The following is a 14,963-nucleotide window of genomic DNA, read 5'->3' as shown; positions in this document are numbered from 1 at the left end:
AGGACTCGGGGCTCCAGGCCAGGGATGGGACCCCTTGGGCATAGGCATAGTTTGACTTCTATTGGTGGGGTGGAGGGGTGGGCAAGGAGCGGCAGGCCTCTGGCCAGCTCTGTACAGCAGGGTCCAGGGAGGCAGCACCACCTCCACCCCCTGACTCACCTCAGCAGGCCACCTGCCTGTCTGGGGCTGTGCACCGGTGACTACTCCCTGAGGGCTAAGCTGGCCTAGGGCTGCCTGGGTAGGTCTGACCATCTACATGAGCAGTCAAAGGGGGCTGGGAGCTGAGGAGCAGCCACAACCTCAGGCACCAGCAGCAGCTGGGTGAATGCCATGACTGCCCATTGGCTAGCGGAGCAGCTGCCCCACACTGCTTGGCTCCAGCTTCCCACCTAGGACCTGGCCAGAGGGCAGGGACTAAGAGGGGTTGGGAAACAGGAGGAGAAGGAGGTGGGGGAGCTGTCCCCAGGACTACCCCACTCTGGTTAATGCACAGCAGTTTTGGGGGGCAACACCCTTGTGCCCCCTCAACACTGCCCATGGGCCCAAGGTTTCTGCCTGTGTTGGGGTTTCAGCCTTCGCCCCCGGCTTCAGCAGGGGGAGCGGGAGCGGAACTCAAGGTTTCTATTCTCTACCGCTCCTGACTTCTGCAGGGGTGGGAGGGAGCTCGGGGTTTCAATTCCACACCACTCCTGACTGCAAATAGGGGGACCTTGGGGGGTTCAGCCCCACACCACTCCCCACTTCAGCACCACTCGGGGCACCGGGTTTCAGCAGCAGGCTCTGCAGAGCCCCTACAAGGGCGGGGCGGGGGGGAGCACAACCCCCCAGTTGAGAACTGCTGGTTTATACAACCTGTCATAGGGTTAGCTCCAAAGTCTACTAAAGTCAATATAAAGGCTTTGCATCTGTCCCTAAAGATGTGTTTTGCCATTGACATGAATGAGGCCAGGATGTCACCCTTAGTGTTCCTGAAAGATGCTGAACAGGTAGGTCTGATGACTGAATTTATGGGTCTGTATTGTAGATACAGTGCAAACTTCCACCTGCTTGTCAGTGTCACCAAATTCTAACCCAGGGGTCCAGATCGAAGCAAGAGAGTAGCTCAGCCTTTATGGACCTCTCTGTCCTTGGTTGGTGTGTTGAGATTGGCAATGTGTCCCATTTGTGGTGGCTCACTGATGAGGACACCAAGGCACTGAAAAAATGAACTAAGATATCTAAATTAATTTCAGATAGGACACTGTGTTGCCAAAAATCACAATATTTGGTGCTTTTTTTAAAGCCCCAGCTCCTGGAGGCACCTGGTTACTTCAGAAACAGGGGCGGCTCTACAAATTTGGCCGCCCCAAGCAATCATGCCCGGGAGGCGCCCCCGAGCCGCGGGAGCAGCGGACCTGCCGCGGGCATGACTGCGGAGGGTCCGCTGGTCGCGCAGCTCAGCTGGACCTCCCGCAGCTGCGGACGGTTCGCTGGTGTGGCGGCTCCGGTTGAGCTGCCGCAGTCATAGCTGCGGGAGGTCCAGCCGAGCCGCGGGACCAGTCATGCCTGCGGCAGGTCCGGTTGTCCCGGGGCTCCGGTGGACCTCCCGCAGGCATGACTGCGGCAGGTCCACCGGCCCAGCCTGCCGCCCCCCTGGGAAAGGGCCGCCCCAGGCGGGTGCTTGCCCCGCTGGGCTCTGGAGCCGCCCCTGTTCAGAAAGCAAATAAAATGAGTCCAAAATTTACTACTGTTTAAAAATGTCATGATTTTTAAGCTACTCATGATATATTGAGACCTGAATCATGATTTTTGAATGCTTGAAGTAGGTAATACTGCTTGGTAGCTTTTTGGACACTACTGAGTTGGGCTACATTGAACACAGAGATGTAGGAGTGAAGGTATTTATATCCTATTATTAGTTCTCTGACCTATCCAGTCTGCTAAGGTAACACTGCTTTACAAGATTTGATTTGAAGAATTGTTAAATAAAAAGGCTTGTTATAGTAACTTGCATGCACATTGTATCATTATTGGTCCTACAATATTTGTTTCTTTATATAACTGTATGACTGTGATTCTATGTCAGAGCTCAGTCTCATTTCATACAAGAGGTGGGGGGTGTCATTACTTGATAGAGACTCAAAAGATAAAGGCCCTTTCTTGAGCTAAATTATAACACAGGTTCTATGTATATTATTTTGTAGGTCATTTAGGATGATTGTTGATTTACATGTAGATCAAACTGTTTATTGAAAATAACAGACCAAAGTAAAGACTATGTAACTCTAAGGGTGATATTCAACCTAAAGCAAAAGGATTTTGTATATTTTACTTTCTTGGGGGAGATTAAATGCCAGAGGATCATTTCTATACCTCTTGGCCAAACCCTAACCCCTTTATAAGGATATACACTCTCTCTCTACCCTCCTCCACCCCCTACTAAATGTGGGATGCAGTCAGAATTGCATGGTAGGATTCTAAACACACACAGCTTTAGGCAAAGAAGCCACATTGTGTAACTTTCTCATTTAAATTAAGCAAAAACCTCTGTTGTATGTTGCATAAGTGAAGACAGAATAAGGCATTTTAGTTGTAAGAGGTGCTTTCTACCCTAATTACGATGCCTATTAAACTCCTGAGGTAGATAAATCAGAAGCACCCAGATAGGTGCAGAACAGAAGTTGTTAATAAATTCCTAAAAAGTGCGTCTTTGTGTGTGTGGTGGAGAGAGAGAGAATGAGATTCAACACTACTCAAGAGGGAAGCACTTGGAAAACCAATGCAAATGGAGCACACAATGTTTATCTGAGCTGGTCCTTGAACACTGTTTATTCTTCAGAGAAGGTGAACAGACCTGCAAATGAAAATTCCATTAGCAACAGAAACAGCATCCAAATGGAAGGAGCATTTAAATGGATTATAATCGTCTCCCCCTTGTTCTCTTCAATAGCATAACAATTTGAGGAGGGAACAATTTGTATGCTCATGTGAAACATCCATCTTGCAGACTTTTTTAGGCTTTTTTTTTTTAAGTACATATTTATGGGAATAGAACCCACTCTGTCTTGTCATGTAAAATAACGTTATGCAGTTTTCTAACTGAGCTAAAGCCTCTACAGGATTAATAAAGTATCCAGGCTGGGACTGATTACTGTCAGTTACTGCTTCTGAGACTTTATTACCAAGAATAATTTTTAAAGTTTGAGTCCCTGTTTGATTGCTTACAAGGAGGCCCAATCATGCTCTCTTTGAGAGCAATGGAAATTGTGCCCTTGACTTCAGTGAGAGCAACAGCAGGCCTATTATGGCCTGGATTTTCTAACAGGCACAATAGTTCTATGCATATGGGCCTAAACCAAGGGTAGTCAATTATTCTTTGTCTAGGTCCAAATTTCTTGGTCAAGGTATATAGTCAAGGGGCAGACTCCAGAGAAACATTTTTCCACACCACAATGACAATATTGATGATAAGAAGTAAATAAAAAGATTTTGCAGTCTGTTCAAAAGTGTCTGGCGGTCTGGATTTGGCCTGCAGTCTGCCTATTGACTACCCCAGCCTAAACTCCAGGGCCATGCAGTAATGTGAACAATGTTGTCACATGATCCTGGGAGCCAGAGGAGCAGATTGTGTGCCACTGGGCGAGGGAAAGGGAATGCCCTGCCATCCGATTGCTAGAGCACTAGAGCCTTCAAATAAGTATATTGGGAGACGCCGTCAGCCAAACAACTTCAGCTGGGGGAAAGCCAATGAGCCCTTGGACGTGGCTGCTTTCTTGGCAGCCAGGGAAAGGAAGAGAGCAGGAGAAAAAAAGAGTCCCCAGCCACCCTTACTCCCTCTCCTCTGGGCAGCTGGTGGAGAAGGGACACATTTACTGCTGCTGCCTCTTCTTTGGGAGGCAGAGCCATCCAGATGCTGACCTCAGGTTTTTTATGTGGCCCTTGGAGGAGGGAGTAACCCCATGACCACAGCCCTCAGCTGCTCCTATCACGATTAGCATGATTCCTGAGGCCACCCTTGGATTATAGGCCCTTTGATGAGATGCTCCCCTCTGGTTCCAGACCTATGAGCTACCACCATCCCAACATCTCCCTGAGCAGTAAAGCCCTGTGAGGGGGACACCACCTGTCTCTATCACTGCCACTCAGAACACTCTACAGGGCTAGCAAGCAAGACTTCTCCACCTAGAGAGCCCTCTTAGTGCCTGCTTCTGGGCAAATGGATCCTATCCCACCCAAAGACAAGCAGCAGCAGTAGGCTAGAGAATAGGAAGGCCCTAGGCCTTCTGAAAGGTGAATGACAGTTGTGATCTGGAGTCCTCTGCTCCCTGCTGCACTGGAACAGCAGCAGTGGTTCCCACTACTACAGCTTCAGACTCATGCGAGTGCCCCCTCCATCACCAACCAAAACAGAGGCACAGATCTGAAAGGATCAGGGTTACTGGAGCCCCTAGGGGGCATGCCTTGTGCCCCAGGTCACCCTAAATCAGCCCTGGGCCCATGGTAACAGCCTTTGATTAATTTTGGCTCTGCCTCAGCTCAAGTTCCCAGAGTCTTCTACAACACTGTTTCTTGTTCTTTGGTAATTTACGAAACCAGCTTGTCCTTAATGTCCCAGCTTCTCTCATCACATACAGTTTCTTCACTTTGTATAACACAGAAGGATATTTCTAATTTCCCAGTGGAGACTCTTTTGAAAATGAACTCAATAGCCCTGTGTTAAAACTTTGCATGATGTCACCACATTGTACATGAAACGAGTTGCATTAACTCTTGCTGGAGCTGATAAATATACTTACAGGAACATTTAGCGATCTTCCACCCACACTCTAGTAAAGCATTCTTGAAAGACCGTTTGCTAAGGTTTAGGTGTCATCTGAATAATTTAATCTTAAATGTCATAAGCATGTGTGCTTAGTTGAACATTTAGTGCCACAAATTAGATACAATTAACTCAGGCTTAAACAGAGACTGGGAATGGTTGGGTCATCACACTAATTGAATCTATTTCCCTATGTTAAGTTCTCCTCACACCTTCTATGGGTCATCTTAATTATCACTTCAACAGTTTTTTTTCTCCTGCTGATGATAGCTCATCTCAATTGATTAGACTCTTCCTGTTGGTATGCATACTTCCAGCTTTTCATGTTCTCTGTATGTATAAATATCTCCTGTCTGTGTGTTCCATTCTATGCATCCGAAGAAGTGAGCTGTAGCTCACGAAAGCTCATGCTGAAATAAATTTGTTAGTCTCTAAGGTGCCACAAGTACTCCTGTTCTTTTTGCAGATACAGACTAACACGGCTGCTACTCTGAAACAGTATAACTTGTTAGGGACAAGAACCTGAGAGCTAATAATGAAAAAAGAATGTAAATACATTAAACTGATTATTTTGTTAATTGACCTCTGTGTAATAAGACTTAATATACCCACCAAATGTGTTTCAGAAATCTATTTCCCCATCTCAAAAATAAAATAAAATAAAATATTCTGAGCAGATGAATCAAACACCTAATGACATTTTCACTGGAAATAATTTGCAAAACTTTATAAGAATATTTATGTGTAAGTCACTGCCCAAGAACCTGAGGCTTCTCTGTAGTGCCACTAGAACAGATAATAAGCTGACATGCAATATAAAGTCTTGCAAACTCAAGCTAAGAAGTCAAATGTCAGTTAATCTGTTAGTGGATGTTCCCCTCTAAGAATTTAAGTCTAATGATTATATTCCATGAGACAGTGCACATGATTTTTCTTCAACTTGAACTCAGATTGCTGTGTTCATCCAGTGGAAGAGCACTGCTCTTAATACTGAATCTAACTAAGTGGGGGAAGGATGGAGAACCACCACTTGGAAGCAGCTCTGAAAAAATTATTTGCTCTCCACAAAAGATGGTTTCACTGATACACTACTTATTAGTCTGTAATGAGAGATCAGATGTCTAACTGCACGTTCAGTTTCTTTTCAAAGTGGTATTTTCAATACGACATCAACAATGTTTATGAAGGATGTTTATTTCCAAATAAATATTATCAGGCAGAAAAAATGACTTGAAACTGCTTTCACCTGTTAATTATGCAAAAATGCTGAGATGAGTTTAGGAAGTTCATTTCCAGCATTATATGTGCAGTGTTCAGCACAGAATGCATCCCTAGCACTCTTATCTACAGTGGTCATTAGCACCATCTCTCTTTCACTCTCTCCTTCCTGCTTGAACCATCTGTTCATGTCCCCAGCAAAAACGCGTGGGGGTGGGGGGAGATAAACGTAAGTGGGAAATTGGGAAGTTAGCAGCCTCCTGCATCAGTTTGCCCTTATGCTAACTCATTAAATTAATACTCATATTTGAGGGCAAGAACAATTAGCACCGAGTTTATCTGCCTTTCCACTGCATGCTAAATCTTGTACATTTTGCTGTGCTCCATTGCTGGGGGTGGGGGAAATCAGAGTAACAGAGGGGGAGTCCGTGTTGCACCATAGAACAAGCGGTCTGTAGACTCTGGCTGCCACTCGTAAAGCTGCTAGCACACACGAAAGAAGCAGGAAATCCCCCTTAGTGCCGAATGAAATATTTGGGGTGAAGTGTTACTCTGAAATACAACTCACACTCACTTGCTGTGAAAGCATCCCCACTGCAAGCGGTGTGCGGAAGTACCCCCCAGTGTCTCGATTTTACACTTACACACACACACACACACACACACACACACACACACACACACACAGAGGTCTTTTAGTTTCAGTGACACTTGTTCTAGTCACCATCATCATCATTATTAATTACTGTTATTATTATATTGTGTAATTACAGAACTGCAAAGACTTACCCCTGTAATTGTTTCCAGGCTTGTAAAATTCAGGATCGCCTTCTACTCTCAGGCTAAATTCATTATATCCCTCTCTTCTGGTGCCTTGGGCTCGCAGAATCCGGCTGCAATAGCCTTCTGATTTCGTGGCTTTCTCTAAGGTTTCATCAGAGAAACCCAGCGCCACTAAGGGAAAAGTCAAAGCCAGAAAGTGCAAAGCGAAGGGTTGTAAATGAAGTCCCATCCTCGGTGCTCCCAACAACTTTTTGTGGTGCTGCTGCTGCGGATCACAACATGAACAGGTTGGAAAGGATGGCTAGGAAATACCCCCCTTGTCTCTGGAGAAAACAAGCAAGCCAGCCAAGCCTCTGACAAAGCCACAGCCTCTGTCAGTTTTACCCTGCGAGTTCTCTCCAGCATGGGAAGAAAGAGAGAGAGTCTGAAAGCTGCGAGATCCGAGGGAGAGAGGGAGGGAGAGAGAGGGAGCGAGCAGCCAGCTCTGATCTTGCCCAGATCCCGAAGTGAAGTGCTGTTTTGTTTCAGAGCTTGTGATTAGCAGCTCGGCAATGTTTACTTAGCAGAGCTGCATTCACAGGGTTTGGTGAAATAGCAGAGCACGCTGCTGTCTCCAAGACATCCAAAGTGGGGGGAGCTTCAACTGGATGGACTGAGCTAACAGACTCGAAATTAATCACCCACATTCCTGCCAAAGTCTATAGTTACTGAAGGGATAAAAAGGTTCAAAGAATTTCCTGATTCCCCCCAACACCACTTTTCTTCAAACCACCAGACACTGCAAACATTTATCGAGTTCAGCGCAGCAATAGCCACATACTCCCTGAAGACTTGAAAAGCAAAGGGAGGCGAGGCTGCAGTTTCTTAAGTGCAAACTTTATCAGGGTCATGTATGTGAGCGATATGGGGAGAGGGATATGCCAGAAGCAATTGATTCATTTCTACACCAAATCGTCATCCAGCAACTGTATATTTTATACACATGCACTCACTGGCAAATTCTGATTTCAATTTCCATTTGGTGAATAGAGGGGCTCTTAAATAGATGGACTATCCACACAAGAGTGCCCCCCCCCCTCTCCACACACGTTTCAGCATTTACTGCAGGCTGAAATTAGCTTTATAGTAGTGGTGTGGTAGGGCAAAGAGGGTCCTGCCAAGATCTGGCCCCATTGTGCCAAGTACTGCACCTACCTATAGGAAGGGACACAGTCTATGCCCAAGAATAACATACAGACTGAATAAAGGTTTCGCACATACAGAACTGAGGTACAGAGAGGTACAGTGTACAAAGGCACATTTTACAAATGGTGACTTACCCAAGGTCACACTACAAGTCTGCACCAGAGATGGGAGGTGAACTCCTTCTCCTGAGTCATGGGCCAGTGCCTCAACTACATGACTATCCTTCCTCAGGAAAAGGCAAAAAAAAACCCCACCAGAGTCATGTCATGTGTCTGAATCCTTCTCATGTCACCATATGTTGCGTAAGGCACAAACAAGACTCTGCCATCCCTCTCTCTCCTGGGCCAATTTCTTTGGCATGCACTGGGTGAGCAAGGTTATAGCAAGCTCAGCGAATGATATGTTAGGCATGGTCTTGTCTAAAGACAACTTCCAATGGGGCCAAGGATCCATAATATTGACTTTCCAATATATCAAAGTTGATGTAGTTGGCACCAGATCTCAAATAGTTCCCAGTGAATGAAACAACAGGGGTGTCCTGTAAAGAGCATTTCTTGATTGCCGTCTCTTCCTTCTTCTCTCCTCCATGCAGACATCCTTGCAGGATTCTTTGTTTACCTCAGAATGTGGGGTAACTCTTCATCCAATTTCAGTTCACAATACTGTTAAAAAGGGGATTCCATTTTGGGGGTTGATCCCAGATAACTAGTCTGCATAGAATAGAGGACAGTTACCTCAGTAACCCCGTTGGGACGTTAGCCTAGTAGATTCAGGAAGTAGGAACCCTGGAAAAGTGAAGCCTCAGCTGGAGAGTAGTGTTTTCCAGTTCTGGGCACCACAGTTGGCAACAGATGTGGACAAATTGGAGAAAGTCCAGGGGAAAACAACAAAAATGATTAAAAGTCTAGAAATCATGACCTTCAAGGAAAGATTGAAATAAGTGGGATTAGTCTGGAAAAGAGAAGACTGGGAGGGGACATGATAACAGTTGTCAAGTATGTTATAAAGAGGAGGGTGATAAACTGTTCTCCTTAAATTGTCTGTTGATAGGACAGGACGAGAAGTAATGGGCTTTAATTGCAGCAAGAGAGATTTAGGTCTGATACTAGGAAATACTTTCTAACCCTAAGGATAGTTAAGCACTGGAACAAATTACTTAAGGAAGTTGTGGAATCTCTGTCATTGGAGGTGTTTAAGAACAAGTTAGATGAACATCTGTCAGGGATAGCCTCTAGATAATATTTAGTCCTGCCTCAGTAGAGGGGACAGGACTAGGTGATCTATCGAGGGCCCTTCCAGTGCTACATGCCTATGATTAGGTGCCCAAATCCCACTGGATTCCAGAAATTGGGGAAAGGTTCATAAAGAGCTACAAGAATAATTCAAAATCTGGAAATGCTGCCTTCTAGTGAGAGACTATTTGATTTATTCAAGAAAGTTAAGAGTTGACTTGATCATGCTCTACATGGGGATCTAATAGAAAAAAAGCATAAGAGGATCTAGCAGTTGCAAGCTCCCTAATAGACAAATACAGACTAGAAATACGAAGCAGCAAAGAATCCTGTGGCACCTTATAGACTAACAGACGTTTTGCAGTCTGTTAGTCTATAAGGTGCCACAGGATTCTTTGCTGCTTCTACAGAACCAGACTAACACGGCTACCCCTCTGATACTAGAAATAAGAAGTAAATATTTTTTAAAGTGAGAATGATTACAACTTACACAGGAGTGTGTTAGTCTCCATCTCTTGCAGACTTTACATAAATAAAAGCCTGATGTCTTTCTAAAAGATATGCTATAGCTCAAACAGAAGTTATTGTCTTGATGCAGAGCTTATTGGGTGAGGATCTTTAGTATTTAGAGTTAAATTTTTCCTGTTTTTATTTAAATGTCCTGATCAACCACTATAATATTAACCATTCCTCCCTTAATTTATTCAGGGATGATGGAGTGCACCTGATGAGGTAGCAAATTTACATTTTCCAAATTTAATGGGCTATTGGGTCAGTTTCTTAATAACTGGCAGAAGGAAGTGGTGTGTGTGAGAGTGAGAGAGATTAATCACAGGTGCCCCCCCCATGGTAAGTGTCCTTTGTGGACCTGTTTCTGGATCCCCAACCCAAGTTCAGAGTTGGGAGTCCTTTGGCTGGGACTTGCTGTTGAGGGCCAGCTGATAGTATAGTCTTATCAGGGTTGCATCCAGAAAGATTTGTTAGATTCTAAGCTCATTTGTGCAGTGTGTTTTATGATATTGTTTACAGTGACTAGCACAGAGTGACCATGGTGTAGGACTAGGGACCTGCTGTGATACAGCAAATATAAATAATAATAAATAGACCTGTGAGAATAATGGATTTTTGGTTTGCTGGCTGAACCAAAAAAATGGAAAAAAAACCGTTTGGAGTAGAATGAAATGTGTCATTTGATCTGAATAAAAATGTTTTGTCTAGAAAATGTCCAAACAAAATGTTTCAATATTTTTGCAATGTTGGATTTTCTTTCCTCTCCAACCAAGAAAATTTGGTGAATTTGCATGAATTCGCACAATGTTTTGGACAACCCATTTTTTAGTGTAAAAAGCTTTGTCTTAAAAATTTGATTTAGCTCTAACAACAGGTGGATTCTGGCAGTTTGAGTTGGGTTGGGTTGGATTAGAAGTAGCAGGCACTGGGTAGTCTCCATTCATAAATTTCTGGGGCATTGGCTGCAAAAGCTTTTGGAATTGCATTGAACCACTTATGGCAAGCTAGTTCAGTTGAGGGGAAGTTTCCTACCCCCAATGTTCGTGTTTGTTTATGCAGTGTTGTAGCCATGTCAGAAGAAAAGCTCTATCTAAGCTCAAAAGCTTGTTTCCTCTCACCAATAGAAGTTGTTCCAATAAAAGATATGACCTCACCCACCTGGTCTCTCATGTTTGTTTAGAGAGAGGTGGGCAAACTACGGCCCACGGGCCACATCCGGCCCTCAGCTCCTGCCAGGGTTGTGGGGTTGCCCCGCTCTGGTGCTCCAGCTGGCTCCCAGGAAGCAGCTGGCATGACCCCTCTCAGCTGGAAGGGGGACATGCTTCTGGGAGCTGCTTGCAGTAAGCACCACCTAGAACCTGCACCCCTGAGCCTCCCCCCGCACCCCAACCCCCTGCCACAACCTTGATTCCCCCTCCCACCCTCTGAACCCATTGGTCCCAGCCCCAAGCACCCTCCTGCACCCCAAACCCCTCATCCCCGGCCCCATCCCAGAGCCCGCACCCCCAGCTGGAGCCATCACCCCTTCCCGCACCTCTACCCCCAATCTGGTGAGTATTCATGGCCCATCATACAATTTCCATACTCCAATGTGGCCCTCAGGCCAAAAAGTTTTCCCACCCCTGGTTTAGATTGTAGGTCATGTTAACTCTTAACTTTACAAGAGGATGTTGTATTCATTTGACTTGTGTGTTCAGGTCAGTAATTTTTGAGTGTCCCAGGACAGTAATAGGGTTAACGAAAACATCCATATTTCCTCTTTAGACCAGCACAACTCACAGGTACTTCATACAGGTCTGTGTGTCAGCTTTATCAGTTGATGAAAACAAGCTAATACACAACTGACAATGTGAGAAGATAAAGTCCCCACTGCCAAAAAAGGTTTGGGAATTTGCTGCCTTCTCATATTTGATTTTCCCTTTCTTTTGTTCAGCTTGGCTTCAAAAGCAATTATCTGGCTTGAAATCATTACAGGCAACAACCAGATACATTTCTGTTCAATTCGTCTTTGTTCTGAAGCCAGGTTTTTGCTTCTAACTTGATGCTCCTGTGAGGATTTCAGCTTGAACATTTAGTCCTCTTCAGCAATAATTTGGTTCTAATACAGTACCAAAGTAGAACTAATTAAAAGTTAATTAATTCATCACCATCCATTAGATCATTAACCTTACAATACATTATATATTGTTACTTTCTTCTCCCTGAACTGGCCTGGCCTGTTTCTCTCACTCTCTCTTTCATTTAAAATCTGAGCGGTTGGAAACTTTCCTAGCTAGGTACTGTACAGTATGTCTTGTTAGAAGTTCATGCTTTAATTTAGCAACCGATACTGATAAATTAACTTGCATTGCCGATAGCTATGTAATGAGTAATTTGTGGTAGAGACATTTTAGAATATGGGCAGTGTCATTAAGCATGAGCATCCTTAGGGTTTTCTATTTGTTCTTCCAATTAGTATATGTTTGCCTACAGCATCCAGCGTGATGTATCAGTCAAAGACACATGCAGACTAATAAATCCAATCATCCCTGGTAAATTTAACAGAGAAATCTCAGTATCTTCATGATTGCTGTGCTGCTTTTCTTTGTGCACTTCCTGGGACGAATAATGTTGCTGTCCATGACTTAGACATGACAATTTATGAGGTAATATCATATATTCAGTGGAGCTGCAATTGCTGGAGAAAACCTGCTTGCCAGGTGGGTTATCTTAACAAAACAAAGCAAAAACTTCACAAGATCTGCAGTCTGTCATACTGTTTCTCATGGGGAAAAGAGCTCCAAAATCTTTAAAACCAGACTGCATAAACCACTGGAGAATATATTGCAGAAGCAACCCTGCATTGGCTGGGAAAACAGCTAGATGGTCCACTAAGTCTTTTCCACCTCTAACTTCCATGCTTTCAAAGATATGGTTGGACACTGGGTCCCTGATCCACAGAAGTACTTAGGCTCCAAAGTCCCAGTTTTAGGTGCCACTGCAATCCACAAAACTCCCATTCGCCTGCCTCCGAACCCACTCAAACTCACTCAGCAGCTAAGTTTTCTGGGTAAAAGTTCCCTAGGTGCCTATGTTTCTGTCTCTGAGCACAGACACTGCTGCCTCCCTTTAAGTGTGAGATAATCATCTGGGTGCCTAATCCCCAGAGCAATCCACAAACCAAGGGAAGATAGGTTTTTCTTTTACCTATCTCACCCATGGGGCCCAATCCAGTAGATTTACTCAGATTGACACAGATCAGGTCATTTTCAAAATCAGACCAGAAAAGGAAGTGGTGGTGCCCCCCACCTTATAATTTTCAGCCCAGTGGTTAGAGCACTCATGTGGGATGTGAGAGAGACGGGTTCAATTCCTTTCTCTGCCTGAGCAAGGGTCTCACACCCATCAGGAGAGAATTCTAATCACAGGGCTAAAGGATATTGCAATGTGGCGCTCCCTCTGTATCTCCTTTTGAAGCTGTTCAACTATGTATAAATAGCTGAATAGTCATTGCAGCAGGGGGATTGGAGTCAGGATCTTCTATCTCCTAGGTGGGTGCCCTGATCACTGGATGATGGAATCATTCTCATACCCTGTTACTCTCTCTCTCTCTGACCCAATGACTCTTCAAGCAGTTACCCAAAGTGCAACAGCTTCTACAGGACAGCCTGAGCGAGTGCCACATGAGAATATCCCATATCTCCGTGGTTAGAGCACTCTCCTAATGGGTGGGTGACCCCAGTCCAATCCTTTCCCCCCCTCTAGCAGAAGGGGGCATTAAACCTGGGTGTCTTACATCTGAGGTGAGTGCTCTAATCACTTGGATAAAAGCTATAAATTGGGCAGCACCACCTCCTCCTCCCACTGTTTTGTGTGAGAATGAGGCAGGCACCTAACTCGTTCCCACGTTAAAGCCACTGAACTCCAGGGGAGGGGTTCCTGGCTCCAGCCTGCAAGCAGAGACAGGCACCTCCCCACTGCCCATGCAGCTAACTCCATGGGAGAGTTGTTGGAATCTACCATTGGCTAGCTTAGGTGGCTCCCAACCTAATGTGCTGGGTTTCATGGATCCCATTCGTAGGTGCCTCTCCCCTCCCTGATTCATTTGCGCCTAACTCAGGCTTTGTAGATTGCAGTGGTGTACTTATGATTTTTCTAGGGGCCGAAAAGTTAGGTGCTGCAATGCTTAAATCTCTTTGTGAATTGGCTTTAGTTAATCCCACACCTCCATTTCTTTCTGCCTTTCCTCTCTTAGGGCAAAATTTATGGACGCCAGTGAGAGTTTTCCCGATGACTTCAATGGGGTTTGCACCAAACCCAGGGTGCCTCGTCCTACTCCCACTAAAGTCATTAGCAAAAGCCCAATTATCTACAACAAGAACTGGTTTGTGTCCTCATTTGGCATAATGCAGACCTCAAGATCACAAGCTCTCCAAAAATGCTGTTCAGAATGAAATCTGGAGACTGATGTCTTTTAAATGTTTGCTGCCTTAGTGTGCAATGGATACAGCTTGGGTGCCTCTAATACTTGGGACATTTTCTGAAGGCTCAGTAGCACTGTTTTCAATTTGCTTTCTATTAGGAGCCTTGAGGGCAAAGGGCAATGAGAGTAAGAGTTTGCAGAGATTTGTTCAGCAGAGTTCATATCACTGTCAGTCAGTGCAGTGCATCCCTAATATTAAACTCCCAATAGTTTAATTATAGTTGCCTGTTTAATTGTGCATGTGAACAGCTTGTTTGATGCTGACAGTGAAGTTTTAGTTTATAATATACATTATAAGAATATTTGGTTCCTGACACATTGAGAATTGCAGCCTGCATATTATTAGAGGCACTCTGCAAAGCAGGACCTAAAGGTCAAAGAGAGGGAGACAGAAAGATTGTTAAGATCCCTCCAGGTGTAGTTTAGGGGAAAACAGATTGAAAGTTGGCAAATTGTGGTGCTAACTAGATGTCTGAAACTGCACAGAGGAAAAAGGGCTGGGAAATCTGTTCTATGCCCTAGGTGCCACATAAGCACAGAAGGATTTAAACTAAGGCTGTTTTTGAATGGTTCTTTAGAGATTAAGCTGTGGCAGAAACTTGCCTTCTAGGCTCATTTTGTTTTGGAGAGCTTTTCAGTCTAAAGAAGTCTGAGTTTCTTGGAATATTTAATCTAAACATCCCTTCCAATGCTCTGAAGTAAAAGAGTTTCTTAAATGTTCCACACCTCACTCCCCCACTAAACGTTTCAATAGTACATGAAAATACAGTGAAAT

At 44.5% G+C, this 14,963-nt stretch overlaps 1 protein-coding gene across 10 annotated transcripts in view; it reads right to left on the bottom strand.

Moving 5' to 3' along the window:
- SPON1 (spondin 1) overlaps nucleotides 1–14,963 on the bottom strand; it is a 416,250-nt gene that overhangs the window by 320,929 nt on the left and 80,358 nt on the right. Inside the window, exon 1 of one of the 10 annotated variants that reach the window (XM_039539042.1) lies at nucleotides 6,806–7,363. The exons of the other annotated variants lie outside the window; for them this stretch is intronic. Within the exon in view, the coding sequence (XP_039394976.1) occupies nucleotides 6,806–7,028 (223 nt within the window). The 5' untranslated portion in view covers nucleotides 7,029–7,363. Of the gene's footprint in view, nucleotides 1–6,805; nucleotides 7,364–14,963 lie in introns of those variants that run through there. 10 annotated transcript variants of the gene reach the window in all.

Source organism: Mauremys reevesii, linkage group 4 (assembly GCF_016161935.1).
Source record: "Mauremys reevesii isolate NIE-2019 linkage group 4, ASM1616193v1, whole genome shotgun sequence".
In the NCBI taxonomy this organism is placed as follows: Eukaryota; Metazoa; Chordata; order Testudines; family Geoemydidae; genus Mauremys; species Mauremys reevesii.
Note: the sequence above shows the minus strand (reverse complement) of the source record. Positions and strands in the feature narration are given on the sequence as shown.